The sequence below is a fragment of the Galeopterus variegatus genome, unplaced genomic scaffold (genome assembly GCF_000696425.1).
Source record: "Galeopterus variegatus unplaced genomic scaffold, G_variegatus-3.0.2 Scaffold743, whole genome shotgun sequence".
Lineage (NCBI taxonomy): Eukaryota > Metazoa > Chordata > Mammalia > Dermoptera > Cynocephalidae > Galeopterus > Galeopterus variegatus.
Window position 1 is genome coordinate 306,897 of NW_007726854.1, and position 25,867 is coordinate 332,763.

Consider the following 25,867-nt stretch of genomic DNA (forward strand, 5'->3'; position numbering starts at 1 on the left):
AAAAAAAAAAAAAAAAAAAAAAAAAAAAATGTGTGACTTGGCAGTAAGATGATCATTTTAGTTTCAGTATTATTTAAATCAAGTGGATATGTGGCAACTGAGATATTTTCTTAAGTTTCAGTAGTGGGACCTTTTGTTTTCCTTTCTCCTAATTATGCAAAACTTTTTGTCTGTGTAGAATCTCAGCTTAGGACCCAAGACAAGTCTGGATTGCGGATTTATTGCTAGAATTATGTTAACCCCCCCCCCCCCCATTATTTAATGTTTTTTTGGCTGCTGGCCAGTACCAGCACCTGAACCCTTGACTTTGGTGTTATATCATTGTATTCTAACCAACTGAGCCCACCGTCCAGCCCTGTGTTAAACACTTTTTCGAAGATACTTGCTTATGAAGCTGCATCAAGTAGGGACCATGATTACTCCCATCTCTGTAGCTTACTCTACATGTTCACAACCCCTTCACTAACCTGTGCATCCTCTGCTTGTCTGGCCTCTTGCTTCTCATTTTTCTTCTAGTTTAGTAGTAGCTCATTAAGTCTGACTCGCTGTCACGGTGCTTTGGAAGAGTAGCCAGGTGTTCTTTCTGGGAAGATAAGAAATGAGCTGACCGGGGGAGTAAAAATGGGGAAAGCTTAGCTGTTTCTTGTCCCTTGTGTTAAACATAATCAGTTTAGAGGATTATGATTATGTGTAATCGTCAGGATCTGCTAGACAGGACATCTGTTTTATTTTTTTACTCTTAATGTTGGTGGAGAAATAGCATCCTTTTTATTTGATGTAAACATTTTGTATGGGAAAATAGCATGTGGTTAGTATAAAATTGTCTTACTCGGACTAGATACTCATCATTAGTCTGAAAATATTTTTCTAACTCTGGAAAATAAGTTGCTGTGAGTGTTTGGATTTTTATATATTATTCTAGACTGCCTTAGAGTTGTTTCGTATATGTAAGTAATATCCCTTGGTTTTATTTCCTAGGTTGCACGTTTTCAAAAAATACCTAATGGTGAAAATGAGACAATGATTCCTGTATTGACATCAAAAAAAGCAAGTGAATTACCAGTCAGTGAAGTTGCAAGCATTCTCCAAGTAAGTGGTTAGTGGGGAGGAAGGGAGTAAAATCAGTCACTTAGACTCTATAAACCAGTGCTGTCTGATAGGATTTTCTTCAGTGATAGGAATACTCTGTTCTCTGTTGTCCAACATAATCAGAAGTTAAACATGACTATTGAGCTTGAAATGTGGTTTAACCTAAGTTAAACATGACTGCGTGACTTTAAATGTGGCTAGTGTGATGTAGGAACTGAATTTAATTTCAGTTTATCTGAAATATCTGCATGTGGCTAGTGACTCCCTGATTGGACTGTGCAGTTGTATATTATTAGCATTGCCAGGAACTATTAATGCTGTGTAAGGATTAGTTGGATTAGGAAAATAATCAATTTAATTATTAACATAAGTAGTATTAAGAGTTTATCTTTTTTTATAAGGGTTTTCTAAGGTAAAGTAAAAGCTAAATACAAGTTCAGAACTGCAAATAAAGTTTAATTGCTTTTGTAATTTAATCTCTTCATAGTTTTAAAAAGCATGATCTATTAAAACATGAAGAAAATTTTTTTTATATTTCCTTCAGAAAGTCATATTTAAATGATGGCATTAAAAACATTGGTATTCATTTTTTAGGGATTTTTAAAAATTGTGTTCTGTTTTAAAATCATTTATTTTTAATATGTTTAAGTTTTGAAAGGCTCAGTTATCAAACTCTGTTATAAAGCTTTTGACCAGGGCAACTAGTTAGTTTGGGGATGCAGATAATTTCATTTGTTGATGCTAGTTACAATAATAAATCAAGAGAGAAACTAAAGAATGTAGGCGGTGTTCATAGAATATAAAATGTCCAAAGAACAAGTTCAAACTTATTACTTTGAGTAATTTAAGAAGCAAAAATTTTTGACCTCAATAATTACACAATCCAACAGCAAAAAGTAATACCAACCTTAGGATTTTGATAGGCTTAGAGAACAAGAAAGGCATTATGTTCTTGAAAAGAAACTAATTTTAGAAAACAATTAAACAACAATGAAAAGGAAAAAAACTAATGAAAATGTACATTTTGCTTTCTGTGAGACTTATTGCTGGTTTCTGTTATTCCTTTTTCCCCATAGGAAAACCTAAATTTTTTATTTTGAGTTATAATTTACATGAAATACAATACACTTATTTTAAGTGTATGGTTTACATTTTGACAAATGTAACCACTGTGGCAATTAAGATATAAAGCACTTTTATCACCAAAAAAGCTCCCCCATGTCCCTTTGCAATTAATTCTTCTCAGCATATCAGCTGCTGGTCCCAGTGGTTACTGACACGTTTTCTGTCACCGTGGACTAGTTTTGACTGTTGTAGAAGTTACTACAAATGTAATCATACAGTATGTACTCTTTTGTGTTTCTGTTTTGTTCTGTGCTAACATTTTCAATAAGTTTTATATGTAAACTCTTAATAGGCTGATCTTCAGAATGGTCTAAACAAATGTGAAGTTAGTCACAGGCGAGCTTTCCATGGCTGGAATGAGTTTGATATCAGTGAAGATGAGCCACTATGGAAGAAGTATATATCTCAGGTGAGATACTTTTATTCCTCCTCTGCTGTGTAATTCACATGGGCTTCTATTATTTAGTTGTTTACTGTGAGATAATTTATAGAGAAAGGAAATAATTTTTAAAATGGTTTTTACCTAAAAATTTCCATTTGCTAGGGTTTACTGTTAGGTTGGAATTCCTGTAATTTTTAGTTTGTAAATCTTAAGGAGCAGCATTTTCTGTATGGATATATCACATGAAGGTGATACTAATGAAAGTAGTTTCCTTTGCAGATAATGAACTTACACTTTTACAATTATAGGAATGCTAATATTTTTTCAGGTAATCATGCCACCTTAGAAAATTAGTAAATGTAAGTTAGGTAATTTAAATCTAGACTGCCCGGGTACAAATTATACCTTCATTTCTTACCAGCTGTATAATCTTTATTATCCCCTGAGCCCTATCTATAAAATGATGGTAATAATCTTAGGAGATAGTAAGCTCTCAGTAGATGATAGCTGTTTATATTTTATCATTATCCTAATCTTTTAGGAAAGACTTATTGTAGAATTTTTTTCTTATCTTGATAATAGTTATGTTAGTGTAAAAGTTTACAGGATCCTGTGGCCAGTTTCAACTAGTAGTGTTGGTTTGCTAATAAATATTTTTTGCTAAAAAAATTTCTTTTTAGTAAAGAAAATTTCTGTGCTTTCTCACCTACAGGTTCTTTTTTAAAAAAAGGTTTTAGTTTAAAGGGCCTTGCCTGCTAATGAACCCGCACTTACCATTCTTTGCAAATGTTCGTCTAAAGTAACAAAACTGAAATTTTAAAGGTTAAAAGAATCTTGTATGTACCTGTCTTGTTTTTATGGAATATTTTTTTATATGAATATTTGTATCCTTACATTTATCACATTTCCACATTGCTTGAAACATCAGGAAGTATTGAGGTAGTTTACTCTAGATTTATAAATTTTAATGATTTGGCTGATCAGTCTGTTTTACTTTATTGATCCTATTATCAAAGCTAAATACCTGTCTTTTGGGATTTCTGTGAGAATTAAATTGAACAATGCCTGTAATGTAGTTAAGCACAAGCAACAATTAAAGTAAATATTGTTAATCATAAAGCACTGTGCGACTCTGCTCCTGTACAGAGAACACTGAATTTGTTGTTCTGCAAACATCTCTCTGGTGCCTGTCATCTATCAAGTGGTGTGCTTAGTACTATGGCACATCTTTTTTACAGGAATATAAAAAAGACCATGGGCCTTGCCCTCAAAGTGTGATGGTAACAGATAACATTTGAAGAGGATTTATGGTTTACACAGTGCTTTAATATACATTCTTAGTTAATCCTTACCATAATTCCTTGGTATAAGATTCCATTTTACCAGACAACCTTTGGCTTAAAAAGATTAAGCTGACATACAAGTGACAGGAGCTGAATTCAAACCTAGGTAGTCTGACTCAGTCAGATTATGGTTTGTCAGTCCTGAGCCATATTGCAGTTGTAGTTTTATTTTGCTATAACGGGATTTTTTCAGTCCTTTACTTATTAGAATTGGGGAGTGCCTAAAAAATGCTGCAGCCTGGGCCCTATACCCAAAGTTCTAATTTAATTGGTTTGGTGTGAACCTGGACATTGGTATTTGTTAAAAGTTTCTCACGTGACTCTCTGAAGCAAGATTGGAGCCATCGTTCCAGGGAATGGAGCCTGAAAATGGGGGCAATGAGAGATGGTGGTGTGTAATCGCCTTGCTATGGTATCTAGGGCTGGGGCCACCAGCCAGAATGGATTCTTTGTAGCCCAGTTACTTTGCAACTTTGACAGTGATATACCACTTCAGCAGAGAAAGAAATTCTAGCATCAAAGCTTTATGGAGTAGGATGTACAGCTAGAATTTGGGGTGGCTCTGGTGCCTAGTCACTTAACTGCTGCCTTGATTGGGTTGGTGCTGTGGTCCTGTTTCTTTAGATACTATTTCCTCTGCTAGATAGATACCAGGAAAACCAGCCTTGAGCCTTCAGTTTCTTCTGTGGAGAGGACCTTACTGTCTGTTCCTAGCTGTCTTTTGAGGTTATTCCTATGGTGTGTGGGTCAATCACAGAATTGTAATCTAACAATTTACTTACTTGAAGAATGTTTGTATCTCATAATTTAGGCGTTCTACCCAGTGCTTAACCTAAATCTTTAGCTTTATTTCTTTTTCTAGCCTTAGTAGAAATTCAGAACTCTCATGTTTATTGAATTAATATACTAGAAATACATGTATACTATAAGGAATTTGAAATTTCTTAGTTTTAAGTATTTATATTTACTTTTTTTTTCTGAAAAGGAGCTGTTATGAAGCTTTTAAATGTAGCTATGTATAAACACTTTTTTTAGTTAATTGAAGAAATGTATAAAATAAACCAAATGTAGACTCTTATAATTTTCTAATCATTCCTTTACTTTTTTAAAAAGCATTTGCTGAGATAGAACAGATCTGTCACTCATACAAAACAGTGTTAAATTGCTGTTTGTTTTTACTTTCAGTTTAAAAATCCCCTTATTATGCTGCTTCTGGCTTCTGCAGTCATCAGTGTTTTAATGCATCAGTTTGATGATGCTGTCAGTATCACTGTGGTAAGAAAAAATACATTTTTAATCTGTTGATTAATTGTATAAGGTGGGATTGGTTTTTATTTTGGAAAATGAATTGAGAAATGCTTCATGTTTTTTGTTAATATCTAAATTCTGTTTTTAGTTGCAGTAATCTTGAGTAATATTCAAAGGTCAGTGATTGGCACAATTGAAAATTATTTAACAATCTGATATTTCACAGATATGAAATATTTATAATAATTTTCCAATTAAGTTTTAAATTTCTTTTACTTTCCAGTTGAGAATATGTTTTGACTACTTGTATATTAAAGCCTGACATAGGTGAAATTAAAAGTATTCTTTAGGTACACAGTATATTTACAGTATATGATTTTATTCTTTGCAGATAGGTTATTCTAACTTTCTTTGAATAGTTTTCTCATCTTTTTTTTTCTTGCCCTGTTTCCTTAAAACATGAATTTAAACAAATCATTAAAACAAATGTGTTATGCTTCAGAACACAGTAGATATTAATGTAGAGCTGAAGTTCTTGAATTGTTGCTTGTGGACTCCCAGGAGTCCCTGAGACCAATTCAGGGGATTTGAGAAGTCAAAACTATTTTAATAATACTAAAACATTATTTGTCTTTTTACTATAGACTTTTGCATCAGTGTCACAAAAGCAACAACAGTAAAACTGTTAGAGCCTTAGCACAAATCAAAGTAGTGGCGTCAAACTGTAGTAGTAGTCATTCTTCATTTCACTGATTCTCTTAAGAATGTTTTTGATAAAGCAGTAAAAATAAATTTCATTAAATCTAGCCTCTTGAGGATGTACATTTTTAATAATCTGCATAATGAAATGGGAAGTATGTGTAAAACTCTTTTGTATATTGAAGTTTGACAGATTTTTCAAGGAATGGCATTTGTTGTGAGGTGAACTAGCTTATTTTACTTGGAAGAATGATAGACAAACTATGGTTATTAAGACTTAGGTAACTAGCCAGACATTTTTTGGAAAGTGAGTTAAATGAGCCTATCCACACCAAGGAAAACAGCTGACAGATTTTGTTGCTAATGATAAAATTCAGGTTTTCAAGCAATAATTAGTGTTCTTATGCACTTACTGGGTTTTTATGTACTACCATGAGCTGGATAGCTTCCTAATATTTAAGATTTTATTCTAATAAGATCAATAGTGATTTCAAGTGTGTCCTTTTTTCAAAAAAAAACTGTTATGAAATGTGTCAGCATTTGGAAGATTTGAATAACCAGGTAAACCATTATTTTTCAAATGACCAGTGCATGATGCCACTAAATCTTCAGTGGTAAAAGATTCAGAGTGCAAGATAGATCAGTGGATTCTAATATAACATTATGAGAAGTTTATTGATATAGTTTTAGTTTCTTCATTGCAAATTATCTTTAAGTTTTGGTGTAGTAGCTAAGAAGAATATCCACAATCATCTGAAAGTACTGTTAAAATTCTCCTTCCTTTTCCAATTGCTTATCTGTATGAGGCTGGATTTTATTCAAATACTTCAGCCTGAACACATATTGTAGTAGATCGAATACCACCGTTCTATTAAGTTTAGACATTAAAGATAAAAAAATTTGGAACACTGCCACTTTCGCACAATTTTTTTTTTGAAAATATATTCATAAAGTTATTTGTGTTAAAAAGTAATGGATTTTTATTTATTTTTTTAGATGAGTTAATAAGTAGACATTAAAATCAAGTAATTGAAAAATTTATATGGTGAATATCAGTAGATAAAACCCATATAAATGAAAGCTGGTCCTCAATTTGTGAGAGTACAAAGGGGTCCTGAGATCAAAAAGTTGAGAAGCTGTCCTGGGAACAAATGGAAAGCCACTATAAACTGCCAGTTTCTTTCCCCACAGGCCCCAAGGCAAAGTTGTTGTGATTTCTTCTCCAGCTGATCTCAATATTTAAAATCTGTTATCTTGCGATAGTAGATAGTCAGAAAAATAAAATAAGGTTAATGGTTATTTCTCAAGTTAATATCTGATTAAAAGGCTGTTTCTTTGTTTTGTTTAGGCAATACTTATCGTTGTTACAGTTGCCTTTGTTCAGGTATGTAGTCTATTTTGCCAATGTAAAAATGTTAGTTACTTAAAAAATTTAAAGTGGCTTATGGCAAAATCCGTAGTTATTGGTGGGTGGTAATGACCATCAGAACAATTTTTTCTTTGTTTCTGAAATAATTTTAGATTCAGACAACTCTCAGGGAAGTTTGTGGGACTAAGGAACTGCTTTGATTTAGGTAGTGAGATGATGAAAATCTAGTATTTTATTTGATAGTGTTAAAAATAACTGAAGCAGATGGAAACAAAAAGAATAGTAATAGAAATAAAATCCAGGAATAAGTTTTTTTTTATTTTTCCAATTAAAAAATTGGGCCAGGTTTTATAGTTTTATAGCACTATTATGTTTTAATACCTATTACAGGTAATTCTGGATGAAACAAAAAAAGAGCAGAGAATTAAAAGGTCAATTTATGAAGTAGCATTTGAAGAAAACCATAGGTCTCTGTGACTGATTCCCTTAGTAGAATGGTGTACTTGTCTACTGAATTTATTACTTAACCTTACTTCATTTGAGTCTTTTTTGGGGAATTAAAATCCTTTTAGTCACTGTTGGTAATCTCCTTCTCCCCCTTTTTAAAAAATTCCTCATTTCTCCACAGAAGGGATGTTCTGGTCTGGATCAAACTTCCTATTTGGCATAGCTATTGAAACAGTAAATAAAACATATGCAAAGGAGTCCTTTTTAGTAATTATTGTGAATAATGGGGAGGATAATGTCAGGATTTTTATTAACAAGTGCAGGCATAAATAAAAATGTAGGCTTGGTTTTATGTTTATTTAAATATCTGAAACTTCTATAAGATTTTAGAATAGTGTTTCAGAATATCAGCAGGACTCATTTTTAGCTAAAACATTGTTAATGAGACTAGAAGGATTATTCTAGTTTAGGGAAAAATGTAATACTGTTGTATACTCATGCTGTTGTGAATCTTAAGACTATATTTTGAGTTATTGTGGTTATTCTTACATCTATGATTTATTCCATGAGTATTTACTGTCTGTATTCTGGCCTATTATGGTAATCTCTAACTTAGTAACTTATTAGTTTTTTAGTAAAAAGTATAGAAAGCCAGTTGGAATACATTGTTTGCATCAAGATTGTGTGCTCTGTTAGTAGGCCATAAGGCTTCCTGTTTCCCCTGGGGGGAGTCTTCTTGCTTTTAGAACAGACAAATGTTGCCCTTGTGTAGGTAGACCTGTTAGTCTAGCATAGTTTATTCCAGGCTGGGCATTGTTTTAGGCAGCTAGCTATTGTGGGTAGTATGATCCTCTGGACCAGTAACTGGAACCTTCTTACATTTTTAATAATGTGTCATGTGTATGGAGTGCCCTTCCTCAGAAAGTTTTCTACAAATATTTTCACTGCGTATGGGAGACCTTAGTAGGTTGTTATCTTTGCTACATAGAAAGCCTTATCCTCAAAAAAAACCTCCACAAAATTGTGAGTTTAATGTAAGTCAGTGTGGAATTTTACACAGGCATAGTGTGTTATACACTTTAGATGCAATGGCTAATCCCAACTGCTAAGTATCTTTATGATAGGTTCATTTGATGAGAAACTTAGAAAAGGATTAAAACATTATGAAAAGCCTTGTTTTAAATTGGTAGGTCTGGTTTCTTGCAGTGATGTGACTTCTTTTCCTAAATGTGCCTGTAAAACCAACCAATATTCTGTAAACAGCAATTAAAAATCCTCTTTAAAAAAATCCTATTTATTGTCAGTTGAACATATCATAGTGCTTTGTCAAGAAACTCTTTATTGAAAATGTATCAGAACTTCTTAATGCTTTATCATTATTTAGTGTTTGTTTTTTACATATGTTTTAGGAGAAGAGTATTTTATATTATTTTTTATATATACATCTACCTTTTTTTTCCGTATCTCTTTCTTATCCCCATGCCCCACACCATTGTTTTTCTCAGCCACAAGCATAGCTAATTGTTTTATGTAGTCATATAATGATACCATCTTACAATAAATTTGAAAAAATGTTTAGGCATTCAAGATGGCCATCAGGTTTTTGGTCATTTTGATACAGAGTAATTTTTTTAGTTGTAGAGAATAGAGGCTAGGAAACCAGAGGAGGTAGGTAAAGATTGGACAGCTTCTATATTGTCATTTATTACTATGATCTAGGTTTGGTAAATATTTTCTAGGCTTTTATGGAATTTTGGGTAAAACTTCCATATTCCTTAATGTTCTTGCTGTGTTTGGTTGGAGAGGGTGTCTTGTAATTTTTATGTTTGTAGATTTTCCTTACTTACACGTGTCCCTCTTATCTAAGTAGAGATTGATTTAGTTCTAAGTTATTGTCATAACAGCTTTGCATTTTCTATTTGAAGTTTGTGATAGGTGTGAAAATTTTTTTTAAATTTTATTTTATTTTGTCAATATACAATGTGGTTGATTATTGTGGCCAATTAGGTGTGAAATTTTGACTAGTACTATCACTGCAGTCATTTCAAAACACTCCACCTTTCACCCTACTAATTGCCCCTCTCCCTTTTAACCTTAGGTCAAAATATTGGTTTGCTTAGTGTAGACATGAGACAAAAAAAGCAGTGATGTTATATGAAGCAAGACTGCTCATGGAAACGTGAACTAAATAGTGTAATGAGGTGAAGGATATCTCTGATCCTAAGCTATTGGTTATATGGGTAGAAGAAGGCTGGAACATCGTAGATGTAGGGCTCCTGAGAATTTTCCCTTTTTCAGGTTGATGTCTATCAGTGTAGGGTGTATCAAATCTTACTCTTTATTTATACTATGTTTTTTCTGAGCAAACTTATTCTGTAAACCATTGCAGTTAGCGTGGACTTAAATCCTCAAAGACAGTTAATTGTCTTTGACTTCTTTGTTCATTAAACACTAAATGTAAAATTATCTTAATTATAAGGCTAATGATCTTAACTTTTGATGACTCAAAATTATATACTCTTTGGACACACTAATCAGTTTTAATTTACATCTAAAGTAACTTGTTTGCAACATCAAGTATTAAAATGTAAAATTGGATATTTAATTATCAAAATTGTGTAATCACTATAATTTAACATTTTTTAATAAGAGACAAGTTTTTATGGGTAGGAATATAAGCACAAGTAAAGGAAAATATAAGAATTGGGGAAAATTTTAAAATAATGATTAATATTTAAGTCTAAATGGAACATGTTAGTAGGAACATACATAATAAATGTTTTTTGTTAATATTAAGTTCTTTTTTTTGAATAGGAATATCGTTCAGAAAAATCTCTTGAGGAATTGAGTAAACTTGTGCCACCAGAATGCCATTGGTATGATCCTTTTTTCTGATATGGATTTCTACACCTTTAAAATAGAAGTTGAATGTGGTTAGTATAGTATACATTGTGGCCCTAGCTTTGTCTAAACAGAAGGAAGAAACTATTAATATGACATAAAAAATTCCTGATCTGATCAATGTAGCAAAAATTCCACTGTTAAAACTATAAAGTTCTAGCTGGCTGATAAGCTCAGTTGGTCAGAGCAGGGTGCTGATAACACCAAGGTCCAGAGGTTTGATCCCTGAATTGGCCTGCAAAAAAACCCCAAACAACCTTAAAGTTCTAATTTTGAGATTCTTGAGACATGGATTTATTCAACAGATTTTTTTTAGTGTGTGAGTATATGCCAAGTACTTGATATAGTGATGCACCATCAGATTCAGATTATTTAGAAGATTGCTTCAGTTTTCACATTTTACTTTTGAACAGATCAGTTTTTCTGATGATTTTCTGTGATCTGAGCATCCTAATTAACAAGAGCATAGAAATGGTCTTTTTTGGTTCTTCTTGGAATTAACTTATCTCCTTGGAATTGGCAATACTGGTAGAGGTTGAGTATTCCTTTTCCAAAATGCTTGGAACCAAAAGTGTTTTGGAGTTTGGATTTTTTTTTTTGAGTTTGGAATATTTGCGGAGTACGGAATATTTGCGGAGTACATAGCAGTTCAGCATCCCTAATCCAAAAATCCAAAATCCTCCAATGAGCGTTTCCTTTGAGCATCATTTTGACACTCAAAAAGTTTCGGATTTTGGAGCATTTTGGATTTTGGATTTTTGCATAGAGATGCTCAACCTGTAATAGAATACATCTTCCCTCAGGCAAGTCTACCGGAAATAATTTTTTTGGATAAGTCACGTGATTTTTGTCTTTTAACCATGGTTGTTTCTGTTTAATGTTACAGTGTGCGCGAAGGAAAATTGGAGCATACACTTGCCCGAGACTTGGTTCCAGGTGATACAGTTTGTCTTTCTGTTGGGGACAGAGTTCCTGCTGACTTACGCTTGTTCGAAGTAAGTTTGGGGATCTGCTTGGGAGAAATGAAAATATTTGGATGTAAATTAAAGGATAAACATTAGCAGTTTTAAGGATTAACACATAGTTGATTTGAAACATTTGGCTGTCCAATTTAAAAAGTGACATGTGTAAACATTTTTTTCCTTAAAATATATCTCTCCTGTAAAGTCTTTTATGATATCTGTAAAGCTCAGTAATTGAGTAAGAAAACTTCAAAGAATAGGGTATGGAAATTTTGAGAAGAGAGAGTTTACTTCGATTAAGGAGAGATCAGAGAATGCCTCAGACAACATGACTTTATCAGTGATAAATTGAAGAATAGTACTGGACAGAGATGGGGAAAACAATGAAGAAACAATGAAGTGTTCAAATGACTGTGAGTGTCCCACTTTATGATATGGGGCCTAGGGTATGTTAAGGGTAAAAACTGTAGGATGGAATTAGATTTAGGAGGACCTTGGATACTAAACTCCACTTCAGATTTTATTGGTTAGGAATTAGCTCTTGAGGGTCATGCACAGCTGGCAAATGATGTTACCCTTTATTTGTTCACAGTGTATAGAATAGATTGAAGGGCTGGAAAATGGAGGTAGGCACCTAGTTTGAGAGGCTCTCATTAGCATGTCAGTCTCATCTACTATTGGAATTAACAAGCTGTTTGTTAACATATACAGAGCTGTCAGTCTTTAAATACACTGTGCCCCTAAATATGAGTGTTATCATTTAGAGGCTATTGAAAGCCTGAAGAATCTTTCAAACTATAATAAGAACAAACTTCACTTAATCTTTAAGTAAAGGTCTTTTTCAAAAACTTGAAATTTATACTTAGAGGGATATCAGATTGTCTTAATTGGATAAAAGGGAATAATTGATAATATAGCAAGTGTTGGGAACATTATTTTTATTTTATTACTTTTTTTCCCTTTGCAAGTCTTTATATTTCTTTTTTACTCTCCCTTTCCTTCTGTCTCTAATATTTACTTTATGACAGTAAACTAAACGTTATTCTTTTTCATAGGTAGTCATGACACTTGGCATAAATTATCTTCCCTCTTCCCCAAAGAATCCTAATTTGAAATCATGGAATTTATGCCATCTTTAATTCTGGAGTGCTTCTCTTCCTTTTCAGAAGCAGACCTCCTCGGTGGGATAATCCGAAGGTGGTATTTCCCATTGTTTGAACAATTTGAGTAGTATAATGATTAGAAACTTCAAAACGCAATTTGGCTTAGTAAAGTATTTTATGGTTTTCATTTGATATAATTTGATCAATTATATCAAAGTTCACGTGCAAACAGGAATAAAACCTGTCAGTGTATGGATTAGTATGTATTTTATCCCCTCAGCAAATATGAGGGTACCTCAACAAGTTTGTAGAGAAAGGGAATTAAACAATAATATGAATCTTTCCATGAACATTTTGAGGAACCGTGTATATATGGAAGGCTTACCATGAGTTCAGTAAGAAGGAATTTTACCTTATAAAGTTTGATGCTGTAAAAATCATAAGCATATGCCTTGTGGAGCAATTTATTAGTTGTTACTCTTTTTTCCCTACTTGTTAATTTTCAGATATTTCATCGGCGCATGTTTTATTCTGCAGTGCTGTAGCTAGGTTGATTTTGTTCTAGTTTATCTGCTTTCACATGTATAGTTAAACATTTTTGATTCCCTCTACCTTAATTCTGCTCTGTTTGTTTTGTCTACTGTGTGGTACCCTAAACAGGCTTTTATAACTAATTTGACAATAGATTGAGATAACTTCCCTAAAAGATTTGAGTCTTTCATCCTCTAAAAGACTTAAGTGTACTGACCTAAGATATAATAAGGCTGATAAGTAGATTTCTCTTCTGAACATAGAAGCTGCTAGCTTTTTGGAATTAAATTGGATTATTAGATTTTGTTTGCTCAATTTGGATGTGATGATCTCTGAATGATTATATCTCGCTAGCTGGTCACTTGGTATTGTTGCATGAGATAAATGCTTCATTATAGTTTAGAGGAACCAGAAGTCTCCTCAGTCAGCCTTAGGATATCAGTTTCTCACAGACAAAGCACATGGGTTTCAGTTTAGAGAAAGCAAGCCCCTGAACTTATGTAGTGTATAGTTCTTTTCTTGTGGTCTGGGCCCAACGCCAAGGTTTCCACAACTCTCTGGTTCCTGTTACAAATTTCAGAGCTTGCAGATTTTGGCTGTAAACTTGCCTGGGCTCTCAACAACTTCTTGTCAACATGTTCAGTGGCCTGACTGCTGTACAACTTTTATCTGGTGTCATCATCTCTTCATGGGCTGTGTCCTAGCTTTGGGCCGCCATAAAAAATACCATAGAATTGGTTTCTTTAGCAACAGACATTTATTTCTCATAGTTCTGGAAACTGGAAGTCCAAGATCAAGGTCTGGCAAGATTCAGTTTCTGGTGAGGGTGCTCTTCCTAGCTTGCAGGGGGCCATTATAAGGATCTCAGCCTCATGACCTCATCTATCTCTAATTACCTTCCAAGGCCCCATCTAAATACCATTACATTTGTGATAAGAGCTTCAACGTATGAATTTTGTGGGGCACAGTAATTCAGACCATAACAGGCTGAGACTGCCATTTTGTGAACACTTTTTAAAGATAAATATCGTTAACTTAAGGAATTGTGTGTAGTTTTTCTTGCCTGAGTTAGTGTTCCATAAGCCACTGAGTGAGCCAGTATAGTCAGTCATCCCTCAGAATTTGCAGGGGATTTGATTCTAAGATCTTCTGCAGATACCAACATCCGTGGATGCTCAAGTCCCTTATATAAAATGGCATAGTGTTTGCACATAACTGTGCACATCCTCCTGTATACTTTAAATCATCATATTTAGATTACTTATATTTCTAATAGAACGTAAATGCTATGTAAATTATTATTATATTGTATTTTTAAAATTTGGGTTATTTTTATTGTTATGTTTTATTGTGTTTTTTCCCCTAATATTTTCCATCTGTGGTAGGTTGAATCTGCAGATGTGGAATCTGTGAATATGGAGGGTATGTGTTGGTGATAGTAGCCTTTTCAGCTCAGTTGCCTGAGAGACACTGGTGGAGCTGGAAGAGTAAAACTTGGAGGAATTGAGCTTCGTGAATGTTTTTTTTGTTTTGTTTTCCTGAGAGTTTTTATTTTAACTTTTAACAGTATTTGAGTAGAGGCATCATTGGCTAATTAGTTGGTGATAGCCAGTGGATTGGTCAGACAGTGACTTTAGAGGAAGCAGTCTTGCATAACAGTATATTTTTGCCTTTGTGAAAACATAGCATATTATTTATATTGTTACAGGTAAAGTCTGTATAAACATTTGAACAAAGAATTCTTTGTAAGAGAAAACTGTGTAAGAGTCGGAGGAAAAGGGGTTTTTTGGTCTGTTGAAAATATTTTTTACCTCTCTTAGCTATCACCTTTTTTTTTTTTTTTTCCCTCCTTTTTTACTGACCGGTAATGGGATCGCAACCCTCAGTGTTGTGCCCGCACCGCGCTCAGCCAGTGAGTGGGAACTGGTCTCCACATGGGATCCGAACCCTCGGCGGGAGCGCCACCGCGCTCCCAAGTGGCGCACTCTCCAGTGCGCCACTGGGCCGGCCCAGCTATCACTTTCTAACTAAGCCCAATACATTGCGTGAAATGATAGCCAGATTTTCTTTTCCTTTTTGTCTTTTTTACTGACCGGTAATGGGATCGCAACCCTCAGTGTTGTGCCCGCACCGCGCTCAGCCAGTGAGTGGGAACTGGTCTCCACATGGGATCCGAACCCTCGGCGGGAGCGCCACCGCGCTCCCAAGTGGCGCACTCTCCAGTGCGCCACTGGGCCGGCCCAGCTATCACTTTCTAACTAAGCCCAATACATTGCGTGAAATGATAGCCAGATTTTCTTTTACTTGGAGCTCTCAATTAAGTCCATTGACACTTTCCTTTGTGGTTTGTGTGCTTAGAGCTGGCCTACGTCATTCTGTGGAATTATCTTCAAATCTAGACACTGGGGGCAAGTGCTTTCTTTTTCTTTCTTTTTTTGTAACCCAATTTTTGATCTGATGATTTTCTTTTTTATTTTTGGAATGACTAATCTGATGATTTTCTAAATGTATCATACTTCTTTTAGACAACTATCGCTTGGGCTAAGAACAAAGATTAAGTCATTTTATGATACTAGATTATCAGACCATTTTAATCTGAACAGAAAGTTGAGCTGTTTAGGAGTCACAGTCTAGAGGGGCCAAGCTCAGAACTCTAGACTCAAGAATGTCAGTTGGTATTTTATTGTGAGCCATTTTTTAACCTTGTGAGTCCAGGCACTTTGTTAGAGGATGGTAGTTTGGCTCAATGAGTTGTTTTTGGTGTTTCTTCCTGTTACCTAGTTCCAAGGGGAAGTGAAAACCAAAAGTAATGGGTGTGATTGAAGAAGCACAGATTTACTTTGGCTGCTTACCATCTGAAGGACTCAGTGATAGTCTCATTGACTGAAATCCCACTCAGTCATTATGTCCCTGAGGCTCACGTTCTTGTACAGTCTTTTGTTAAGAAACACTAGCAATGGGATTCCTCTGTGTTGGGTAAATCCATTAGTGGAGCTATCTTTCTGTGTCATAGCATTCTGATTTTCTGAGTTATAAAATACACATTCCTTTTACTCAGTGTAAAACTTCATATTTTGGCAAAACCGAGGTTGCAATTCTGATTCAATTTGCTATGTTTTTTCAAAAAAGAATCTTCAAATATTCAATGGAATATAAGCATGCAATGATATTTTAAATGTACTTATGTTGTAATTAAGCTAATTTAGGCAAAATATAATCTCTTTTTTAGGAAATCAGTCTATGTTATTAAGACATTTTAGCCATTCAGTGAATATTTGAGTACCATGTACAGAACACTAGACCAGGTTTCAGGGCTAAGAAGAGAAAAAGACACAGTTTGTGCCCTTTCCACTGGGAGACACCAACTTGCAAATAACTATGATTCAAAGAATAAAATGTGCGTGTTCATGAAATGAATTGACCATGTGAGCTTAGGCAAACCACTTAATTGTTTTCAAACTTCAGTTTTCTCAGTGTGACATAGAATTGCCTGAGAGTAATTCATCCCAACTTTTAATGTGCATAAGAATCATCTTACCTACTGTTTTGGCAGGTCTGGGATGGGACCTGCGATTCTTTATACCTAATCAGGTATTAGGCCATGCCAAAAGTGTAGGTCCATCCAACATAATTTTAAAAAGATTTTTTTGAAAACATCTTTATTAAGATTAATTCAGTATCATGCAATTCACACGACTGATGGATTGGTAGTGATCCACACCCTTGACCTTGGTTTTCTAACACTTAGCTCTAACCAACTCAGCTAACTGGCTAGCCCCAGTTCACACATTTAAAGTATACCTTTAAATGGTTTTCAATATATTCAAAGTTATACACTCATCACCATAATCTTATTGTAGAATGTTTTCGTCACTCCTCAAAGAAAACACTTAATCTTTTAGCATTTACTTTGTATTCTCCCCAACTTTAGCAGCCACAAAGCTACTTGCCACTAAAATACATTTGCCTGTTCTGGAGATTTGATGTAAGTGGAATCAAACAATTTATGGTCTTTTTGTCTGTCTTCTTTCACTTAACATAATGTTTTCATGTACTTCATTCACATACCTCATTGCTTTGTATTGCCAAATAATTTTCCATTGTATGGTTATGAGGGGACTTTAAAAACTCTATGGAAAAATAGAATTAAAAGATAAAAATAAAAACTTTATTTCTCAAGATAAGCTCCATCAAGTTCAAGATACTTTTGTAAGTGATGGCACCAGCCTTTTAGTCTATCCCTAAAGAACTGAGAGTCCTGAGAGTTTAACCAGGTCAGTGCAGTCTTTTTCACATGATTAACTTAAGAAAAATGGGTGCCCATTAAAGATTTTGTAAGACTAGGAAACAGTCAGAAGGAGCCAAATCAGGACTGTAAGGTGGATGGATGCCTAATGATTTCCCATTGCAACTCTTGCAAAATTGTCCTTGTTTGATGAGAGGAATGGGCAGGAGTGCTGTCACTCCTGTGAGAGAAGGACTCTCTGGTGAAGCTTTCCCCAGGCATTTTTCTGCTAAAGCTGTGACTAACGTTCTCATAACAGTCTCACAATAAGCAGATGTTATCATTCTCTGGCCTTCCAGAAAGACAACAAGCAAAATGCCTTGAGCATCAAAAAAAACTGTTGCCAGGATCTTTGCTCTTGACTGGTCTGCTTTTGCTTTGACTTCAACACTTCCACCTCTTGGTAACCATGGCTTTGATTGTGCTTTGTCTTCAGGATTGTACTAGTGAAGCCATGTGTTATCTCCTGTTACAGTTCTTTGAAGAAATGCTTCAGGATCTTGATTCCACTTATTTAAAATTTCCATCGAAAGCTCCGCTCTTGTCTGCAGCTGTTCTAGGCCTAACAGTTTTGGCACCCATTGAGTGAAAAGTTTACTCAACTTGAATTTTTCGGAATTGTGTAAGCTGAACCAATTGAGATGTCTATGGTGTCGGCTATTATTTCTGCTGTTAATCGTTGGTCCTCTTCAATTAGGGCATGGACAAGATTAATTGTTTCCTTGCAAACTGATGTGGATGTTCTGCCGCTGTGGGCTTCATCTTCCGACATTGTCTCGTCACTTCTTACAACGAGTTATCCATTTATAAACTGTTGATTTCTTTGGGACATTGTCTCCATAAACTTTTTGTAAAGCATCAGTGATTTCACCATTCTTCCACCCAAGCTTCACTATAAATTTGATGTTTGTTCTTGCTTCAATGTTAGCAGAATTCATGTTGCTCTGACAGGGCTCTCTTCAAACTGACGTCTTATCCTTCTTAGTGTCTCAAACTAGATCCTGTTCACACATGTTACAATGAGTTAACGTGAGTTTATTTTGGTATAAAAAAGTTTTGAAAGTTATTCATAGTTTTTTCATAATATGCATTTTCTAGGAACTTTTGAAGACCTCATATAGTTCGTAGTTGATAAGATTAATTCTTCCTCCTTTACAGTAATTACTGATAGGAATGTACTTCTGCCTTTTGAAAATTTTCTATTTGTGCTATATTTTTTAAGGTCTTCAGTTCCTCCAATCTTTCTTTTGTGTTTGACAGATTTCTTTTTTAAATTTACCTTTTTGCTTTTCTCTTTAATTTCTTCTTCTGTAGATTTTAAACTTATTTTCTTAGTGATTACTGTGGTGATTACAATTAACATTTGTGTTAGTCAGAGTTCTCCAGAGAGACAGAATCAATACGATATGTTATAAGTATATGAGAGGGGATTTATTAGGGAATTAGCTCACACGATTGTGAAGAAAAGTGCCATGAAAGGCTATCTGTAAACTGGATGCTGGTAGCGTGGCTCAGTCTAAGTCCAAAGGTCTCAAAACCAGGTAAGGTGATGGTGTCCTTGGTATAAGTCATGGAACCTAAAAGTTGAGTAGTCTCGAGCTCTGATGTCTATGGACAGGAGGGAAGAGTGTGTTCCACCTCCAGCATATAGAGAGAGAGAGCTTCACTTTTTTCCGCTCTTTGTTCCCTTCAGGCCCCTAGTGGATTGGATGGTTCCCACCCATATTGAGGGTGGGTCTTTCCCACCCAATTCACTCAGACTCTCATACTCTCAATTCACTCATTCTCTGCTGGAACCACCCTCCTGGACACACCTAAAAAGATAGCTTTACTAGGTTTCTCAGCATTCCTTAATCTAATCAAGTTGACCCCTAGAATTACCTTCACAACATTCCAAATTTGTAGCAGTCTAGTTTGACTTGATATTCTTTAATAGCATACAAAAACTTTGTTCATATATAGCTCACTCATCCCTCACCTTTATGTTATTGTTGCAAGTAATCTTTTTATATATTTTGTGCTCATTAACATAGATTTATAATGCATGCACTTGTTCTTTTAATCATATAGGAAACAGAAAGAGGAGCCGCAAACTCAATACAGTAATGCTGGCTTTTATAGTTACCTATATAATCACGTTCACTAGCAGTCTTAATTTCTTCATATGGCTTTGAGTTACTTTCTACTCTCCTTTTATTTCAGTTCAAAGGACTCTTTTTTTAGCATTTCTTGTGATCCAGGTCTTACTAGTGATGAGTTCTCTCAGCTTTTGTTCATCTGGGAATTTCTTAATTTCTCTTTCTTTTGAAGTGTTGAAAGATATAGAATTCTCAGTTGACAATTTTTTCCTGAGTACTTTCAATATATCACTCTACAACTTATGGCATTCATGATTTCTGATTAGAAATGGGTTGTTAATCTTATTGAAATCCCTTGGATGTGATGAGTGCCTTCTCTTGCTGTTTTCAAGATTTTGTCTTTGTCTTTCAACAGTTTAATTATAATGTGTCTTAGAGAAAATGTCTTTCAATTTATCCTGTTTGGAGTTTATTGAGCACTTTGTTGTATAGGTTCATGTCTTTCATCAAATTTTGGAAGTTTTCAGCCATTGTGTCTTTAGACATTTTTTTCTGCCCTTTTGTCTTTTTTCCTTCTGGGACTTCCATAATGTGTGTGGTGTTATCTTTGATTTTGTCCCTTAGGTCCTTTAGGCTCTGTTCATTTTTCTTTTTTTCTTTCTCTCCTTCAGACTGGTGAGTTTCAATTGCTCTATCTTCCTGGTTGCTGATTTTTTTGTTTTGGTTGCTCAAATTTGCTGTTGAACCCCTCTAGTGAGCTTTTCATTTCAGTTTACTTTTCAGCTCTAGGATTTCTATTTGTTTTCTTTTTTCAGTTGATATTTTCTATTTGTTCATAAATTGCTTTCCTGGTTTCCTTTAGTTCTTTGCCCATGGTTTCCTTCAGTTCAATGAGTATTTTTTTTTTTTTTTCCCTTTTGTCTTTTTTACTGACCGGTAACGGGATCGCAACCCTCGGTGTTGCGCCCGCACCGGGGACCAGCAATGGGATCGCAACCCTCGGTGTTGCACCCGTGCCACGCTCAGCCAGTGAGCGGGAACTGGTCTCCACATGGGATCTGAACCCTCGGCGGGAGCGCCGCCGCGCTACCAAGCGGCGCACTCTCCAGTGCGCCACCGGGCCGGCCCTCAATGAGTATTTTAAGACAGTTGGCTTAAATTCTTTTTTTTTTTCTTTTTTTTCAGTGTCTGGGCTTCCTCAGGGATGTTTCTGTCAAGTTTATTTTGTGAATGGGTTATACTTTCCTATTTCTTTGTGTTTTTTGTTGAAAACTAGGTATTTTAAATATTATAATATTGTAACTCTGGATATCAGATTTTGTCTCTTTACCATAGCTTGCTATTTTTGATTTTGAGGGCTGAAATCATCCAATTTGTTTACCAACTTTTTAACATTATTTTTGCAAAGAGTGTATTCCTTGTCCTTTGTGGCCACTGAAGTTTTTGTTTCATTATCTCAGTAGTCAGCCTTAATTGCCTGGAATGAAAAAGAAAAAAGATATGTCACTCTTCTAGTTTTTGCGGCTTGTCTTGGAGCCTGGGGCACTTTTTCACCACTAGTCAGACTGCCTACATCTTTGCCTTTGCCTCCTGTTTGTGCTGAACCCACAAAAACCCTGGGTCTTCTAAGGTCTTCTCTGAGCATGTATCTGGTTTTAGCCATGCAGGTTTCACACCATCTTCCCTGTTGTATGCAGTGGCCCTTTCATGCCCTTTTTCTGCTATGAAACTTCCACCTCCCCCCATCTTCCTTCCCAGACTTTTGGGGTGTTTCTCCTGCTTGGCAGCAGAGATGAGAGAGAGAGGGGGAACCATACTTCTCTTGCCCTATAGTATATGTCCTCAATCTTTTGACAGATGCCTGGAATGCCACTGTAGTTGGGGTGAGTCGGGATGCAAAACAAAGGACATCCTCTGCACTGGTTCTTCAGGGAACTGCCAGACAGGTCAAAACAAACAACCAGAGTATCTTAAGAACAAGGTCCATATTAGCCTATTACCAGTAAGCTGCACCAGGAGTGCAGACTGCCGTCCCACAGTCATAGCTGCTGCCCTGGGAAGGGGATAGTAGGCAGGTAATGTAAAAATGCCACTATGCTTTCTTACCAAAATTTAGCTCTCTTTTTCTTCATTAAGCACTTCTCTGCTTGCCTTAAGTTTTTCATCCCAGAGTTGATTCTGTCAGTTTTTGCCAGCTTATGATTGTTTCAGTGGAGGGATCAGTTCTTTTGGTGCCATATTCCAGTATTTTTAGTTACGTTACTCCTAAGTTGTAAGTTTTTATGTTGACTTCAGTATGATACTTTTTTGGTATGTAAATTTGACAAATAGATATGTAGTATGTTGCCCCTCTTGATTTATCACTGAAACTTTGCTTTTAAAAGTTTCTGAATTATTCAACTTATACACCAACTCTTAAGTAAAAAAGAATAGTCTACAGCCATCTTAGGAAGTGGGGAATTAAATTAGCTATTGAAAGAAATTGAGTAGAATGTTGGAGAAGGTTTATGGAATATTTGTGTAATTTAGATACATTCCTATTCACTAAAAATTGTTTGATTTGGGAAAAGATAGCTATTTCTGTAATAGATATCATTATAAAACTCAGAAAATCACCACAGAGATACTTGGAGTGTTTGTTCTGTAAAAGCTTGAGCTGCTTAATGTTTTGTTGTTGGATTTTTATAGTTCAGTGGCTTAAAAGCAGTGTGAGCAGAGAAATGCTGTTCACTTTCAAAATGCTAAAGAGGAAGAATTTTTTCTTATTAAGCCAGTACTATTACAAAGACAATATGTGCTGGGGAGCAATGAGAATGAATTATTGTTGTTTGTTTGTTTTTAAAAGATTCTCAATTCTAGATAGGAAAGGACTATTGCAAGGGTAGATACTTTCTGAAATTTGGTTTAATGGTCATAGTGAAATATCCTAGAAATCCTTGTTTACTGAATACTGGCCTTTGATTGGCAACTTGATCAAGTTGTATCTGTGCACTTAAGTCAGAAAGTTAGCAATTCAGGGAAGCATTTACCATGGGATAAAATAAATTTTATGTATTTTCTATAATTTATAACACTTGGTTGACTGGGTTTTGAGTTAGTAAGTTAGAGCTCATGAATTTAAAGTTAGTATCGTGTATTTTTGTTTACACTTTTCCTCATTTGAATCTAATTTGCTTTTTAATGATTTGCTTTTAATTCGAGACTAGAGAGGTGATTGCCTTAGTAGCATACTGTACACCAGGCTGTTTAGTTGTTCCATATTAACCTTAATTGTTTTAATCAGTCATTTTCTGTCTTTTTGGAAACCTTTGTGAATGGCATTTGCTTTCTTTCAGCCTAGTGTTTTATGGGAATAATAGTCTTGTGAATTTTTCTAATCATTTTTGTTGTGTAGATGTTAAATATTCAGATTGTGGCTTACATGTGCATCTTAATTCTTATTTATATTCTGATTTTTGAACTCTGTTGTAGTTTATTCACCTCTCCACCAGCATCCGAAGAAAAACGAAAGTGAAACTTAATCAGTTTCCCTATTCATTAACAGCTCTTCTGAAAGTTTAATGTTTAAACTTTTGGTTAGGAGGCATGGGACTGACTGATTCTTTAATTTCATTTTATCCTATTTTTCCCTGTCTCATGAATGCAATGGATAAATGATCTAATATCTTTCTTCTCAGATGAATTAAAATAATGCTTTTTAAAACTATAATATGCTTGTCTAATATACTAAATACCACCCTTTTTAGAAATGAGCTCCTCCCTCCAAATTCCTCAAAACTGTTTCCTGTGAAAACTCTTGCAATCACCGTTAAGAAAAAATAACGTGAAAAAATAACTTGTAAGTTAGAAAATATTCTGGTTGATAATTTTAGTTTAGTTACTAATTTACAATCATAGAAAAAAAAATAAGGTTCTTAAGCCCCTTTTTCTTCCACTAGACAAAGCTGATTGCTGTTGTGCTAAAAATGACATGCATATTTTCTATAGAAAAACTTTCTTTAACCAAAAATACTTATTCTCTTAAATGGCTATTGTTCTGCTCAGGCTGAAACTGAAGAACTAGGCCACTGATGAGCCAGTAAAGCCATGCTTTTCTTCCCTTTTTAAAAATGTCAAATTATTCTTTTATTCCTTCTCCCTAGAGAGTCAACTCATATTAATATTTATCCATGTTTGATTTACATTTAAAGTAAAAATTTTCAAAGGGTAAACATGAATTTTACCTCTCAGAGAAATAATTCTGTGGATATATCTGGTGTTTATTTGCTTTTGAGTATTAGTAGGTTTCTTTTCTTTTCTTTTTCCTTTTTGTCTTTTTTCGTGACCGGTAACGGGATCGCAACCCTCGGTGTCACGCCCGTACCGTGACCGGCAACGAGATCGCAACCCTCGGTGTCGTGCCCGCACCGCGCTCAACCAGTGAGCGGACCGGTCTCTATGTGGGATCCGAACCCTTGGCGGGAGCGCCACTGCGCTCCCAAGTGCCACACTCTACCGAGTGCGCCACCGGGCCAGCCCAGTAGGTTTCTTTTCTAATTAAGATCTCAGAAAATTACATGCAGTTTGATTGTTGTAAGAAGCAATAAAGAAGAGTTTGCAAAATAAAAAAGAACCTTATATATTTCACTTTTGTAAGTAAAAAGAAAAACCACATAAGTTCTTACATATCTTTGCTCAATTAACTACTTTAAACAGATATTTATGAAAGTGGGGAGGAAAAATAATTTCCAGATTGATTCTGTAAATAAGAGGAATCTGGAGTTTTAGCATTTGTCAACATTGTGATTTTTGTCTCCATAACTTTCTGTCTGTATGATGTTGGGTGAGTTACCTAACCTTTCAGAGTGTGTGTAAAACAGGGATGATAATAATAGTAGTACTTGCCTCATAGGAGTTTTTAGAATTAAATGTGACAATTTATCATAGATGTATAACATAGTGCCTAGCAGATAGTGATCAATGAAATGTCAGCTGATTGTTGTTTGTATTAGCATCATCTTTGAAGAAAGGCCTGTCTTACAAGTTTTATTAACCTTAGTAATAAATGTATTGGTGGGAAAAGTTATACAGTTCTAAGGTTAATTTGGAAAGAAAATCCGAATAAATATGGTTCTTTAATAAAGAAAAATTTCATCACCTTTGAACATGGCAGAAGCTTTTTAATCTATAGTTGGGTTGAGGTAATGAATCCAAATTTACCTGATTTATGTTTATGTACACGATTATATTAAATGTTAAGTCTTTAAAGACTAATGGACCGTTGATCTGTGTTTTAAGGAATAATTTTTCTAAGCCTCTTTTGATAATAAAATGTATCACATTGCCATGGTACCTAAAGATCTGGGAAATGCTAACACAGTTTGGTGTCTTTGGAGTTATATAATTTAATTTTATATTGAATATTTTAAAACTTCATGATCTAATGTTGTAAACTCTTGATTATATTTGCAAAGTTATGTGTTTAGCACACGAATATACCAAACGTGTTACTGCTCTTAGGGTCTTTGTACTTTCTGCTCCCTTTGCTTGGAGTCCTTTCTCCTTGGTTGTGGCCCAGGCTTGGAGCCCTCAGGTTTATCAGGGCTCTGCAGAAGGGTTAACCCGCTTTTGAGAATGTTCTTTTTTTTTCTAACTAAAATGTCACTCTATCTTTATTATGCTTTTTTCCCCTACCTGGCCTTAAATTATATACTGATGCTTATTTGTTTTTTAAATTACTTTTCGGGGGTCTGGCCATGCTCCTTGGTGGAGCATGGTGTTGTAACAGTGTTGTAAGGTCAAGGGTTCAGATCTGCCTACTGGCCAGTCACCAAAAAACAACAACAAAATAAAGACTTTTATATTAGAATAGTAGCCAAGGGTAAGAACTTTGATTTGTTAAGTTCTTATTCTCCCATTGTGTGTGATAGAGCACAGGGTCTGGCACATTGTAAGCACTAATAAATACTTAAGTGAACAAGTGAACGGTGTTGATCAAATTAAAACAGTTTTGTTGATGGAGATGGGAAGAAGGATATGTGAACCAGTTTTTTATAAACATTTTATATGAGATAAGGTATTTATACTCATAATGAAATCAGCCATTTGACTTCTTGCCATTTGTTCCCCCAACTCCAAAAAATGTGATTTATTACCTTTTGCTGCCTGCTCCAAAAAAAAAAAAAAAAAAAAAAAAGATTTAAAGTTTAGAGTACTTTGTACGTAGTATAAACTGTGAGTTGAGGCCTGAATGAGAATGAAAGCTCAGTTTGTAAGACAGTGAGACTGAACAGTAATTTAACAGCTCTGAGTTTATTTCCTTGTTT

At 34.9% G+C, this 25,867-nt stretch overlaps 1 protein-coding gene across 1 annotated transcript in view; it reads left to right on the top strand.

Annotated features, from left to right (window-relative positions):
- ATP2C1 (ATPase, Ca++ transporting, type 2C, member 1) overlaps positions 1–25,867 on the top strand; it is a 138,568-nt gene that overhangs the window by 37,312 nt on the left and 75,389 nt on the right. The window contains exons 3-8 of the mRNA XM_008571998.1: positions 979–1,089; positions 2,507–2,623; positions 5,125–5,214; positions 7,235–7,270; positions 10,517–10,578; positions 11,490–11,598. Coding sequence (XP_008570220.1) covers positions 979–1,089; positions 2,507–2,623; positions 5,125–5,214; positions 7,235–7,270; positions 10,517–10,578; positions 11,490–11,598 — 525 coding nt within the window. The remainder of the gene's footprint in view (positions 1–978; positions 1,090–2,506; positions 2,624–5,124; positions 5,215–7,234; positions 7,271–10,516; positions 10,579–11,489; positions 11,599–25,867) is intronic.